A 15390-nucleotide genomic window follows, 5' to 3' on the forward strand; every position below is an offset into this window, starting at 1 on the left:
AGGCAGCCCAAATTAGTATGAAAGAATTGAAATTAGTATTAAAGAATTTAAAACTAAAAAAAAAGTATACAAAGTTGCAAAGGTAGGGAAAGGGGAGTAGATTTTGGAAGAGCTGGGGGTGAATATCATCAAAACATATTGTATGAAATCCTCAAAGAACTAATAAAGATACTTTTAACAATGACATTCCTTTTAAAAGGGGTAGATAAAAGAATCTAATGTAAAAAGGGGAAAAAAAGCAATGAAAATCAATAAAAAACTGGAAACGACCTAATACTTTAACATCCCTATGCTTGAAAATCCACGTCAGTCTGACCTGGTTCATCATCGTATTTACCATTAGCCACTATGCTGTCGTTCAATTGGTTGAATATTTTCCAGGCAAAATACCTACATTAGTATATTAAGTATTAAATTCTTCTATAGTTCTAGGCTTCACTCAAACGCAATGGAGCTTGTAAAAATACTTTCACGGAAAAAGTAAACAAGGTACAGTCAGTAGGCAGCCCCCCCTCACCCTGTTCAGTTTCTCTCACTGCAATAGCACGAACATTCCAATAGATGGCGCTATGAGCTCATCACAGAGGCAGCCAGCAGAGCCTGGGAGCCTTCTGGTAAGTTGGCCACACACTTCAATCAGTGGAGATGACACGGTGCCCATAGTCCTGCCTTCCAAGAAGCTCCTAAGTGTTTTCATGTGAGTGACCAAGCTCAGTTACTGGATGGGAATGGGGAAACATCCGTAGAGGTGGAAGACTTTTGTGCCAGTAAAAACCGCCGATGGACTGTTACAAAGAGCCACATTAGGTCCTTGATGATGCTGATGGAAAAATAATGTGAATTCCTCATCTTTGGTGAAGAGATACATCCTGTTATATTACAGACACACTTTTTAGGAGGCTGCTTCTTGATATTTTATATACGTCCTGAAGTTCTTTTATGTATTAATTTAAATCACAATTAAAATGATCCTTTTAACTACTGAGAACTCAAGAACAATGGCAATGGGTTTTTGATCCTACTGCACGTGCTGGCTTTGGGGGGCCTGGGCAGTTTGGATGCTCAACTTACTAAACCCGGATGGAGGTGGGTGGTCCTTGGACTTCCCACAGGTCAGGGAACCCTGATGGCTCTTCAAGCTGATGAGGGAGAGGGACTTGATCGGGAGAGGGGGAGGGAAATGGGAGGCGGTGGCGGGGAGGAGGCAGAAATCCTCAATAAATAAATAAATTTAAAAAATAAAAAAAATTAAAATGATCCTTTTAATCAAGCAATCTGAAAACAGGATTGCCAGAACCTTCTACAAAATGTTTCATGAGACATAAGAATTGTCCAATCACCATTCTAGATACCCCGTCGGGTCATAGCTTGGATTCTGTGAAGAAGAAAGACTTTATCTTCCTCTACAGTGAAATAAAGACCCAGCTTTTCCTTTGCAAGTTTAAGAAAGAAAGCCCGAACAGATGTGTATTTATATGTCACATCAACAGAGTCCACACATACTCAGGGGCTTTTCTCATAAGACGTTGAAAAATCTATTTGAAATATAAAAAATAATACCAGTTTAAAAAGCAGCAAAAACAACACCCCGAAGCAGTATCTTGACCCTCATTCTTTCTGGAAAGTCTTTTCTGGCTAAAGAATTAGCTCCCAGAAGAGGAATCGAGACAACAGATTAAATCCACTTTGAAATAAGATCCACGCCATGGTTTTTTGGTTGCTTCAGTTTCTGGTACTGGGAGCATCCACAAAATAAATGGTAAATTATCAGGACTCTTTATTCAGGGGCCTACCTACATACTAAAACCTCCAAAAATTTGCATAGCAATAAATACTGATTGCACAACAGACTCCTGGCTAGCTTAGGAAACCTAGAGAATTGCTAGCAGATTGCTGCTGTGTTTCTGTATTAAGCAATCATGCTCACTGCCCGTAGAAATCGCTATTAGAGTTAAGCATCCAGTTAATGGGAGGGAGAACTGGAATTAGATAAAGGCTGATGGCACAAAACCCACCGAGCGCCTACGTGCAAAGGAAGGCACATGGGGACAGGGTGGGAAGAAGTGGCCTCCAATGATAATCATTTCACACTTCAGATGCGTTCTCACTGAGAACGGAAGTTATCTTTCAAAAATGAGTCAGAATTGTGTCATGGTATTTGACAAAACACATTCGTGAACCACGGGGTGGGAGGAATCTTTTGAAAGAATTTGTATAATGTTTGTTCGTTACATTGTCCATTTCAATAACAAGAGCAGTTGACAGGTGAGACAGAAAACAGAAGAAAAGGTTAAATCCAGCTCAGTCAGGGCTTGAGGGGGTGTGTGTGTAACATGCTCAGAGGCAGAGCTATTGCCTAGCATGGGAGAGGTTCCTAGGACCAGACAAAACCAACCCAAATAACCAGCCAAAGGAACAACAAACCAAGTTGGCCATGCTTATGTTCCGCTTGCCCTAGATTTTACAATTTAACATTCCAATGGTTTAAAAATCTTTGAATTTATGTGTGATAGGCAGAGGAACATACATATATGAACATATATACAAATATGAGCAGTGCATGTATTTTCCTCAAATAAAGACATATCTACATTAAGACAGAAAATATGACCAGATTCCCGAAGATACTATGGCCCCCTTCTAGTTTTCTAAGGGCAGTGGTTACCCTGACTTCACACAGCCTCTCTTACTTTTGCTTACATTCATATCTTATATAGAAGCAGCTACATAGCAACTATAGTTTTTTTGCATTTGGTTTCTTTTGCAGGTTATTGCATTAACAGCCACTTACCCTTCATGGATAGCTGTTAATTGTCCTCATTACACACATGATTCTTTTGTATGACTATACCATGGTTTATAATCAGCAGACAGATGTTTGGCCTCCCATTTTAAATAACGCTGCTTATAGAAATTTTTCTAGTCTCTTGATAAATACCACTACCCATTTCTCGTTAGCTCTCTCCCGAGAAATGGAACTGGGACGGGGCCGAGGGTAGGTACACGTGCTTAGCTTTTGTCAATATATTAAACATCATCCTTCCTTCCTCTTTTTCTTTCTTGCCTTCCTTCCTCTTTCCTCCCCTCTCTGTTCCTTTTTTTTTTTCTGTGCTGAGGAGAGGACCTGGAGCCTCATCCCTGCTAGGCACGAACCACTGAGAATCCTGTCAGCACCCCATCTTAAACGCCCTGAGGCCCTGAAGTCAAGTTTAGCGTTCTTTTAACATCATCACGCCCCCAATAAGGAGGTCTTTGCAATCGTCAGGATTACCCTGGAAAAGGGGAAATAAATTAGGCTCAATGACAAATAACCTAAAGAAAACTAGTGGTCCTTCGAATTTTTTTTCATAACCATAAAAAGTAAGTTTCAAACTAATGTGAAGAAACTCTAAGCATTGCCTAGGTGCTTTCACAAACAATGCAAGTCATTTTGTCATTGCACATTTTTAAAGGGCCCTATACAAGCATGGGAGAACTGCACAGCCCAGAACCCTTCGGGGACTGCATTAAAAGGCTGGCTCATCTCCTGTCTTCCTTCCCCCTGCTGATGCTGCCTGTGACCAAGCTTAGAAGCAACTGGCTACTGGAAAGCTGCTCTGCCTCAAGTGCAAGCCAGAGGAGCAGCTTCCCAGCGGTGTGCTGACACTGCAGGGGAGGCCAGGCTGCGGCGGGTGGGGGACCTCGGACTCGCCCCGTGGGCCTAAGTGATAAGTGGGTCTAGTCTAAGAACTGACATTCCCCAGTGGCAGTCAGAGGGTGGAAGTGACCACAGGAGAAGGGCTACAGAGATGCAACAGCTTTGAAGCTGGAGGAAGGGACCTATGAGCCAGTATATGTGAGTAGCTCTAGGACTTGGGAAAACAGATAAATCCTTCTGTGGAGCTTCCAGAAAGGAACTCAGGCTGCCTGACACCTTTGGTTGATTCCATAAGCTTTCTCGGGGATCTTTGGACCTACAGAGCTTGAGGCTAAGCCATACTCGTTAACTCTGTGGTAGCCATAGTGGTAATGCAGCTTAAAGCATCCAAAAAAAGCCAAAGCTAGAAGCCCTCCTAGGCTGATTTCAGGGCAGCAGATGTGAAAATCCACCCACTGTGAGCCCAGGAGTTCCTCACCAGCTCCTGGTGACGAGGGCTCGAAGACGCTGGAGGAGTCGCTGTACGTGTTGGAGGCTTGCTCAGAGAGCTTCTTTTTACCACTTCCCTCCGACGATTTGTGCGATTTCTTCTTGTTTTTCACCAAGATTTTATACATTAAATCCATAGGGCTCGGAAGAGGTACCCCAGATTCCAGCTGTTTAAAAGAAAGCATGGTGTTTAGAAATACTGTTCCCCAAATATTAGTTATTGATCACGAATGCTATCACACTTCGTTAACCGACTTCTTCATCTTAGCCAACTAGCACATATGCATAGTTGCAACATATTCCCATGAATGTTGCTTTCAAGTTATTTCATATGTTTTAATTATGCCAGTATTTATGCTGAAAATTGACAAAGTCCTACTTGTTTATATTTTTCCCATCAAGAAGAAGATGAAGAAATAATAGTTAACTGCTCTTAAAAAAAAAAAAAGCCAACAACAACAACAAGAAAAGGGTCCCCTCCTTTCAGAGATCTCTCCAAACCCACCACATAGCTTTGGATCCCACAGCCTCTAGACTATCATTTACTGTGTTCAATACGACTCGTGAAAAGGTTGTAATTGCGCCCTACATTTGTTTGTTGTTGTTTTTTAAATAAGAGATGTGTTAAAGCACTGAACTCATTTCCCACAATAAAACTACAAAAGTCAGACCATAGAAATGTACTGGTAGATTTGAAGGACTGAACCTGGACTTTTAGACAATTTCTGATGGACTGTGGAAGTCCAACCGGTTTACTGCAGAACGTGTAAGTCATCTCTGACCCGAATCTTCTGTGAACGGCCCTACATTTGACAGCAAGAATCAATGACGTTGTGTAAAAGCTTCCGAACAAGTCACCTTGTCAGACAAAGCTTTCTGGACAGCAGACTCTCATGTTGATTTTAGTTGGGTTTTGTCAAGAGGGATGACAGGATTTTAGGTCTCCTTCTAGCCCTGAGATTCAAGCTGTCTTATTACAGAGGCTTATTTCACTGTTGCAAGTTTGCTCATAAAATGGGAAATCAATTTCCCATGAGAAGGTTAGGAGCTACTGTATCAGGGAGCGTGTGCAAAACACGAGATAGGTTTATTTTTAGAAAATCTTTTGAAGTCCCATAAGCTCACCCTCTAGTCTTTGATTGCCATGAGTCTGGGGACTGGCGTGAACTCACTTAACAACATGCAGACTCTGGGACAAAGTGTCCAGGAGGAAGTGGCTACTTTAGGTTATGGCTGCTCTTTTCCTTTCTGAACAGGGTTGTGGCTGCTCCTAGTCCCCTGGGTGGCGTCCCCTTAGTATACTCAGAGGTCATAAGGAGATGAAGTTCTTCTGGTGTTACAAGCTACAGACCCTTAAAGACTGAGCTCAGGGGCCTGAAGCGGGATGCCCAGTGACTTACAGCTCCAAGCCAGGAGAGCCAGGGTTCTAATGATCTGGCTTAAGAAGCCAACGATCTACGGCTGGAGATCATAGTGTTGGGCTTTAACCATCAGCAGCCCGGACCTGGACAGCTGTATTCACTTTCAGCTTTTTGCATCAGTGATCGGCAGCAGGGTGTAGTGTCTACTTGCTTTCTAACTCCCCAAAAAGTTTAGGGTGTCAGGACCCTGAGCACATAGAAATTCTAACATTACATGTTGGGACACTGGGAACTTAAGGCTTAGCTTCTTTTGTAATTACTTCTATCAGCTGGGTCTCAGTTTCCCCTTTTCAGTTCTTTCCAGTTCATTGTGCCTCTAGCCCCTTTGTTCCTGCCCCACAGCCATCCCTGTGATGTTGTTCTGCTGCCACACCCATCAGTTCCTCTTCCAGTGCCCAGTTCAGTCACCTGCTGAGTAAGAGCAATGCAGGCTGGAGGAAAGTCTTATGAACCCTCATACCGCAACGCCAGGGGGCAGCACAGGAGGGTGTCTCCAGACAAAGCTTGTTTCTACAGTGGCAAAGGGGGCGTGGCAGGAGTGTCTGCACCCATTCCAGCACAGAACCCCAAAGCAGTTAAAGACTGGGCTTACACGAATCACAAGCCTATGCTGAACCACCAGGAAGCAGGTTCCTCTCTGGTCTGGGTGCCTAGTGACAGCAAGAAGCTGTTGTTAAACAGAGAGGCGGCTTCATGGAACTGGAGTTGTGCTCTGACAACAAGAAGCTTCCTCAAGGAGGGCATATAATGTTCAGGGCTGTCAGGCTGCCGTAAAGGCAGTCCACCTGGCTGACAGTCCTCTGTTCAAGCATCAGGACACACGGACAGGCTAATAACTGTTCATTTAAGGGAATCAAATCTACTCAGCTCCTCGGTATCTTGTTTAAAGGGGTAAAAAAAGCACTAAGGGAGGTGCTTACAAACAACGTTTAACAAGGAGCTGCTCTTAGCTGAACACGCGTGGGGAGACTTGGGCATCTAATCCGCTCATGCCTGCAACAGAAGCCTGAGCGTGGCTTCCAAGCTGGATGCAAGTGGACAGCAGGTGGCAGAGGCAGGCTGAGAAATCAGTGCTGCCACCTTTTGCATTTATGCCAAAAGGGTGTGACAGAGATCCATGGGTGGGGGTTAGAGTCTTGTCCTCTAGGATTGTCCCTGTGAGTTGGCTGTCATTGAAGAGGACCTTGCTTTCCTGACTGTAACGTTCTCTCTCCAAGGGAAGATGGAGACTGAGGAGATTCAGAAAGTAAACAGATCTCACACCCTGAGAAAGCTCTTGAAATCGACAAGATTCTCAAGGCCCCTTTCTATGGTTACATAAGCAGTATGGACAGCTCCGGAGGAGAGATGGATCATTCAGCCTGTCTAGCTGCCTGCCTATCGGTCAGGGAGCACCAGAGATGGATCTTTCATGAGCTGATACCCACGGCTGGAGTAGGCTTTTGGAGTCTGCAGCTGCCTTCCAGTCAGCCACACTGCTGCAAGTTAACCCCGATCAACTCATGGTGCACCACGTTAGATTTTTGTGGGACTGCTACTTTGGCCTGTCCCCAGTCACTTATGTCGGGTAAACAGACATTTGTTCACAAAAACAAAGCAAAACAAAAAACTTGCTGTGTCTCTCTAAGCAGAGACGGAGGGACAAGACTGGAAAAGAGAAGGAAACAGACACATACATTCTGACTTCAGCTGGGCACTGTGCTTGAGTCCCATGGATCAAACCATACGGCTCATCTGCCTACACAGAGCAGTAGCTGCCCACCTGTGACTAATAAGTGCTCTCCTTCAAGGGCATCACCGCTACTTACTGGGTATTTTTCCAGTGGCTCCATAAGGAGGGCATCACCAAAGATTAATCGGCAATACTCGGCCATCTTGGCTTGCTGCTTTGGGCTAAGAGCAAGAAGAAAAGAATTATGGGGATTGCTTTTCATAGAAGTTACTTTTCATTGCGAACGCCGAAGGAGGTCAGCCAGGATGAATTTCCATCATTCCGAAACACTATCCTGAATATCACACGCATGCCCGCACGCATGCACACACATGCACACACACACATGCACACACCTGCAGCTCGCAGGCTGGTTGTGGGGCTATTTTTAACAACCCAGATGAGGGCACAGTACAGTTTTTCCTGTCTCTGGGGCCAAGAGATTCCGGAGTTAGAATCTTGGTTCCTTTGGTTAGACTCCCTGGTTTTATGTCAACTGTAAGGCACCTGGGATAGGAATGTTTTCACGATTCCATGTGAATTCTTGGGGGAAAGGCATCATCAAACAGAAGGTAGAAAAGGAGTACCTATGAGAACAGAGGGGAAGGAAGAGTGATAATAAGAGGAAAGTAGTTGGAGAGAGAACCACCCATGCAGAAGGAAACTAAGCAGACGTGGGCTTGTGTGTGCATGAGAGGGTTGCTGGAGGAAGGACAAAGCAGCCTTGGCAAAAGCTATCTGCAAGTCTTCTCTTTCCTGAGTTTTTGAGACAAGGTCTCATTGTGCAGTCTGGGCTGGCATGATGTTTGAGATCCTCCTGCCTCAATGGCCAGGGTGCTGAGAAGACAGGCAGATAGACACCTCTGGGCCCAGATTTGCATGTCAGCAACCTTTCTGTGCCGAAAGAGTGGAGTAGAGGGAGGAGGCAGCCCATGCTGGCTGCGGGGAGGAGCCTGTTCTGACGGGGCTGGAGACCAGGCTTTGCCTAGTTGAACTCCTCGCTCTGAACTGGTCTGAATCTGTACCAGGAGAAGGATTTTAACTGCTCCTGGAACTGAACAAAGGATTCTGAGAAGGTGCAATGAAGCAATGGGTACAAACACCTTAGAAGAACTGCCAGACCAAGATGCATATACAAGGATCCCACGGGGCTGGGATGCCCTGTCTGTGGCTAGCCGAGACAGCCTGTGCCTACATCCCTAGCAATGACGCTGGGAGAGGGAACATCCACATCCTTGCAGCACTCCTGTTTCCCTTGACCTTTTCAGATGCAATTAAAACACAGTTTTCTCATCCTGTGCAGTGATAAACATCATTACGTGGTACCCAGTACTGCTGGGTTGGGGTTTACGGGCTTTGATTGTGATCTACAGACTGTGGGTCTTGACTTCCCCTGGTTATCCTGCAAAGACACTCCATTCTAGTTAAAAAAAAAAAACATACTGAAGAGAAGACTAGTAACTGTGATGAAAATGATGGTGCTTTACAGTAAATCATAAAGATTATGAGATATAATTCGTATTTTCACTCCTTCCCTGAAGGGAAAGCCTAGAATACACTGTGTTTTCTGGGAAGGGGGTTCTTAGACTGGCATTTTGCTGTGGTGCAGAAGGAAAGTGCTCATTATAACTCTTTCTAACAGAAACGAAGCAGGGCTCCATGGTCAGGTGAGCTTTGGGGGTTCATATGTCAACTCTCAAAGTTATTATCTTCCTGGAACGGCAGGGAGAGTTAAACAAAAGATTCCAAGAACTTACAAAGCCCCACATGACAAGTTTACATCTTTCCTTTGAGACAAGGTCTTCTTATGGAACTGAAGTTGGCTTCAAACTGTGTATCCCAGTCTGGCTTCAAATATGCAATCCCCCTGCCTCAGCTGAAATCATGTCCACAGCAAAGCCTGACACTTCTCTACTGTTCCTGTCTTGCTTAAACAGGATTTTACTGTGTGGTCTCTGGAGCCCTAAGGATAGAGATGATAGGTCTCACAAGTGTGAGAAAGGACTGGCCTGAAATATACCAGAGGTGGTGGTTTATGGACAACCCTCTAGCTATGTGGATGGGACCTTTTGAACAGGCAGGGAAGTGGTTGGTGAGGTAGATGATTTTTGCCCCATGGTAATTTACATAAGAAGTCGGTAAGGCCCATGTGCTCTCTGACTTCAGCTCGGAGAAGGGTACCTGTGCCAGGCTTCACTGAAGAACCTGGGAACAATGCAGCGAACCTGCATTTTGGGCAAGGCTGTGGGTAATTCTGATATGAATAGCTGATGAGCCACACACATCATTCAAACCATGTGGAGTGTCATTAAAATGAAGCTTCACACTTAGAATCTCGTATAGGGCCAACATCTAGATCTAATTTCTAAGAAGTTCCCTGATGGAGGAAGGTCATTGGTTAACTAATAAAGAAACTGCTTGGCCCTGATAGGTTAGAACATAGGTGGGTGGAGTAAACAGAACAGAATGCTGGGAGGAAGAGGAAGTGAGCTCAGACTCGATAGCTCTCCTCTCTGGGGCAGACGCGATGAAGCTCCGACCCAGGATGGACGTAGGCTAGAATCTTCCCGGTAAGCGCACCTCGGTGCTACACACATTAATAGAAATGGGCCAGGCAGTGTTTAAATGAATACAGTTTGTGTGTTGTTATTTCGGGGTATAAGCTAGCAAGGTGGCCAGGAGCCGGGCTGTGGGAAGAGGCCCACAGCTCTTACTACAGTTCCCAGAGAACATATGCTGCTACCTTGGGGACTGCAGTGGGAAAGACGTCTGAGGGGAGACAGGGGAGGAAGATGCAGGTATCCAAGGTAGCGAAGTGTGCTACTCAACAGTCAGGCCCTTTGTGTTCTCAATAAAGACAAATGCCTTCCCAAGAGAGCAGAGAGCAAACTGAACACACACACGTGTGCACACACATTAGTGGAAAACAGAGAGAGCTTAACTGCAGGTCATACACACAGAAATAAATGGCATTAACTACAATTAGCAAAGAAATTCTGTGGCTTTTAGAGAATCAACATCAACTGCCATGATAATAAAATGAAAGAAAAATTCACACACATATTATGAGCTTCATGTCATGGCACATATTCCTGAACACATTAAAATATCCTCATAGCATCTGCCAAAGATGGCAGTCTTCTGACAAAGAACATACCCCATGGCATGGGGGTAAAACCCTACAAAATAAACTAAAGCAATGCCCTTTTTGGACCTTGTCAAAATCTCAGTTTGTGGTAAAGCCGAGCTTGGAAGTCACTTTGACCCAATTCAATATAAGAATCTTTCTTTGAAAATGCTAAATCACACATCAAGTGGGACCTTATAAAACTAACATTCTCTGTGTCCCTCCCTCCTTCTCTCCCTCCCTCCCCTCCCCCCTCTTCTTGTTTGTAGTGGTGGTGGTGGTGGGTGAGTGTACAGCAAGGAGCCTGTGTGCTACACAGTGGCTATGTGGAGATCGGAAGTCAATTCTGCACAGCTGGTTCTCTCCCAGCACCTCTGTAGGTTGTGAGACTGAGCTCCGGTTGCCAGGCTTCCAGAGCCCACACCTTCACTCACTGAGCCATCTTGCTGGCAGAAAGTGGGGGTCCTTTTTAAACAGGGGTTAAAAAAGTGGGGAGCAGCTCTCTGGGGATCCTCGGTAGCAGGCAAGTGAGGGTAGAGAGTAGCTAAGAGCAGCATCCCCCGTTATCTATGAGTAGGTGATTTCGAATGTTTGAAGAGAAAAATAGTAAAATCTGTGAACCTCTTCCCACCACACATAAGCATATTTTTGATAGTGTGGACCAAATTAGCAGGGAGAAGTTCTGAGCCCCGGCCTTGCAGACATGGGACAGAGGACCCTGAGATGGTTTACCAGAGATGGAAAGCAGGCCCGTGATGTGTGTGGGGTGTGGTGTTAGGTCACTGTGTTCATGATTCTGAGGGTTGCTTTACTTTGGGTGACAAAGAAAGAGCTAGGACATGAGGAGCAAGGCTGAATTAGGTGAGATGACCCACCCATCAAATATAGGGGTCTATTCACTAAGGGAGTCCACTGCTTTCAGTGGGTGCATGGTATTCCTCCTGACAGGAGGACCTGTCAAACAACTCCACTCATATCAGAAGTCAGCACTTCTGTCCTGTGCTGCCATTAACATTGTCACACTTGTGTGTCCCGGGAAGGTCATTTCCCGGCTTTCTTTCCTCAGGTGTGAATTACACATAACTTGCAACAGCTACATTCATTTACCCAGAAAATGCAGCACCCTGGTGCTATAGCCTCTTTGTTTTTGTGCACAGTGTAGGAATTAGGTCTGGTGCACAGTTTGGGATCTCCATGCAATTGGAGTGGAGGCTCACAAGCCACATCAGAGCGAACACTGGCTGACAGATGAGCTCTGGTTGTCTTGATTTCATGTCTTGGGGGTTTCTGATGTGGTGTGTGTGTGTGTGTGTGTGTGTGTGTGTGTGTGTGTTTGTGTGCCCATGTATGCACGCATGTGCACGTGCATGAGCATGTATGTATTGTTGATTCAGAGCCTACATTCTGAAGCCCGGCTAGCTTGGTTGGAATTTCACCTCAGTTGCACAGCCTTGGGCAAGCTAAAGACTCACTTGGGATTCAGTTTCTTTACTAGTAAGATAAGGGTCACTCTACTGTTCCTTTGGTCAACACTAGGGTTTATAGTACGGGTTGCATGAGCATGTAACATATTAGGAACAGTGTTTGGTGCTGTTTTCCTATGTCACTGGTGGTCGTACATGTGGTCTCTCTGTCTACCCCAAGGGAGAGTGTACTGGGCAGCGGGTGAGACTGCAAATTGAACTGCATGTCTCGATTTTGTCTCCTTTAAGTAGACACACTTCTTGAAGAAAAGAACACCGCTAAAGGTCCATTATTAAAGAAAACAAAAGCCAGGCACTGCCAGCAAGTCTGAAAACTGTTACGCCTGAACAAAAAAGTGGCTAGGCGTTGTTGGAATTCAAGGAAAAATGATAAAGTCCCTTGCAAATCTGAGCTGTTTCTGCAAACCAGGTGTTAAATGCAGTCACTGCAGGGGTGAGGAAAAATAGCAAGAAACGGAATAAATTCTGTTCTCATCCATGCCTCCTCGGGAGTGTGAGGAAAATCATGTATAGAGATTTTCTCATTCACACGATGAGATGCTTGCAATAAAACAACATAGGGCAGTAAATGGCGCACTGTCCTCAGAACAAACTAGAAACAGATACTGAGAAAACTGGCCACTTCAAACTAAGGTTTGAAGAAGAAAGAGTGTATGGTGTTCCACCACCAGACACAGGCAGAGGGAACTGGACTTGTGAGACAGTAAAATTAACGAGATTTGTAGCAGGAGGAGTTGCTGAAAGAAGGCTTTAAGAATTTCCGGGCGGTGGTGGCGCATGCCTATAATCCCAGCACTCGGGAGGCAGAGGCAGGTAGATCTTTGGATCTTTGTGAGTTCAAGGCCAGCCTGGTTTACCAAAAAAAAAAAAAAAAAAAAAAAAAAAAAAGGAATGGCCCACTGCATTCCAAGTCAGTAATAGACCATCAGTACAAAGACAATGAACTCCACCACAATGTAAAGCGAAGTCCTCAAAATCGTCCTATGGCGTGAAGATAGACCCCACAAGCCCAGAGGCTAGCTTAGAGCTACTAGGATTTAAATGAACAGTTCTTCCTTGGCAGATGAGAGCTTGCCACTCACCGCACAACATGATTGAAGGACACCACCAATGAGAGCAAAGCATCCGAAATCGGGTGGGAAATTGCTAAAGAGGCCTCGTTGGGGAAGACTGCTCACTGAAAGTTCCAGATACTTACGAATCCACGTGGTTCTCAAAGGACAGGAGGATGGGGAACGGTGACGTCTTGAACGCACACTCTGCGATGGCTTCTATGACTTCCTAAGGGAAGAACACACACATATACATTCAACACTGAGCAATGTGTGTGCATTTTTTCCTTGGAGTTAAATTGGTGGGGAGGGGTGTTTGTTTCAGTCTTTGTGTGTGTCTGATTTGTTTCCATTGCTGTTTGTTTATAGCAGTTCTGGGTTTAAAACCAGGCCCTCATGAATGCTAGGCAAGTGCTCTACTACTGACCCACATGCCCAGCTCAAGTAGCTGTCTTTTAAAAAAAAATTGTAGAATTATATCAAATGGCTTGGAATGGCTGGAATGGGCTGTGTAGTTCTGGATTTTGGTTCTGTATGATTAAAAGAGAAAAAAGTGTGGGCTTTGGTGGAGGGGCAGGTGGGGGAAAGTATTTCTATTTGCTGATTGTAGCTTCCACTTTTTTGTACTGAAACCGTTTTAGTCTTGTCAGGAAAAATTTTACAATATGATAAGGCAAAAATTTTTACTCATAAATTTACTTTCTGAACCAAACTTCTGGTCTATCTTTTCATGCATTTGTGTGACTTTGTTTTGATAATCTATATTTTTATAAATACGGTTATTAAGAGATAAATAAAAGGATAGGAATGTAGCCTGGTGGCAGGGTATCTGCCTGGAGTTGGCAAGACCCTGGTTTTGATAGTCCGCATCAAAGTCAAACAAATAGCAACCGAATGGAGATAGGCCTTGTGTTCATGACAACAGTGTCTAAAGCATCCCAAATGTGTAAATCCCAGCAGAGTCTACCTTCATTCTTTCACCCTCTCCAACTACCCCCATCAGCAGCTGCCTGCTTTCCCCAAACCCTACCTCACGCTCACACTCTCAGCAATCGGCTCTACAACCTGAATCCTTATGTCTTCTTCGTTCTGCTCTCCCAAACTTTTCAAATACATGCAACTGTAGAATACATGGCTTTGGGGGTTGGTGTGTTTTCAAAGGTCATATGTGCTCTAACATGTAGCAGTACTTCACTTTTCCTTTTATACTTGTTTTAAATGTTTACGTCAGGGCTGGAGTTGGAGCCCAGTGGTACGATACTCTGTACCCTAGGTTTTACACCCAACAATGAAAATAGATTATATGTCATAAGCTTCAGTAAATGCACAAAATTCTAGAAAGATGGAAGTTCCACGATTGAATTAACTAGTCATCAGTTGTTGGATGGGTGCATTCTTCTAGGAATAGACTCTTGGAAGAAGAAAACCCGAGTTGAATAATAGGAACTCATTCATAGTCTCTCACAGGTTTCCAAATTATTTTTCATTATAAACTGTCTACAGTGATGATCAAAGGATCAGATTGCAAAGTATATTCACCACTGGGCATTTGAGCACTATTTCTCCAAAGTGCTTTTTTTTTTTCACTTAACTGATATTGACATACAATCTCATTTACTTATTTATTTATAAGATTTTTTTTTAATTTTATGTGTGTGAAATTTTTGTCTGCGTGTATGCCTGCATACCATGTGCATGCAGTGCCCATAGAGAACAGAAGAGGGCAGAAGACCCCCCCTCCCCCCCTCCCCCCTGGAACTGGAGTTACAGACCCTTGTAATCTGTCCTCTGTGGGTTCTGGGAATCAAACCCACGTCCTCTGGAGGAACAATCAATGCTTGTAACCACTGAGCCATCTCCCCAGCCCCTTCTTTATTAAGTGTTCCACCATCCACACTATTCAAACGTCACACTCCCATACACTGCGTTTATTTACATCGACTCTTTGCACCTTCTCCTGTCCAGTTGTAACTTCTGCTCCCATTCTGCACACTAGAGCCTTTCCCACGGACTCCTCTCCCTTTCCTGTGTGGTGCAAAGCTTTCTTTATAAACACACCATTAAGCCACTTCCCTTGCCCAGGAGTATAAATGAGGCCTTCTAATTCTGGGCTGCATTTGCATATCTCTTCTAAGAAGGATGTGCTTGCACAGAGCAAGAACCACGCTTACGGTTTCTTGGAAGCGAACTCACAGATTGCCTTTCATACATAATCAATTGAACTTTTTATCACAGCCGAGTCCATCAAAATAAGTGCACTATAAAAAGCAAGTGATGTCAGGAGGTAACATTTTTTTATTTCATACATTTGCACACAGGTTGTGGATGCAAACAGGCTCCCAACCAAGTCAGGATGGTGCTGGCTATCACACAGGCATGGGCTTCTGGCACCTTCTTAGTGGGCATGGGCCAACCAGACAGGACACTGAAACTCCCCTCACTGGTCTACAGGGGATTTACTTCTACTCT

At 44.6% G+C, this 15390-nt stretch overlaps 1 protein-coding gene across 1 annotated transcript in view; it reads right to left on the bottom strand.

Annotated features, from left to right (window-relative positions):
- Plcb1 (phospholipase C beta 1) overlaps positions 1-15390 on the bottom strand; it is a 691541-nt gene that overhangs the window by 142703 nt on the left and 533448 nt on the right. The window contains exons 12-14 of the mRNA XM_005365666.3: positions 13068-13150; positions 7356-7440; positions 4116-4293 (exon numbers count right to left, since the gene is read on the bottom strand). Of these exons, the coding sequence (XP_005365723.1) occupies positions 4116-4293; positions 7356-7440; positions 13068-13150 (346 nt within the window). The remainder of the gene's footprint in view (positions 1-4115; positions 4294-7355; positions 7441-13067; positions 13151-15390) is intronic.

This window comes from Microtus ochrogaster, unplaced genomic scaffold (assembly GCF_000317375.1).
Source record: "Microtus ochrogaster isolate Prairie Vole_2 unplaced genomic scaffold, MicOch1.0 UNK3, whole genome shotgun sequence".
NCBI lineage: Eukaryota > Metazoa > Chordata > Mammalia > Rodentia > Cricetidae > Microtus > Microtus ochrogaster.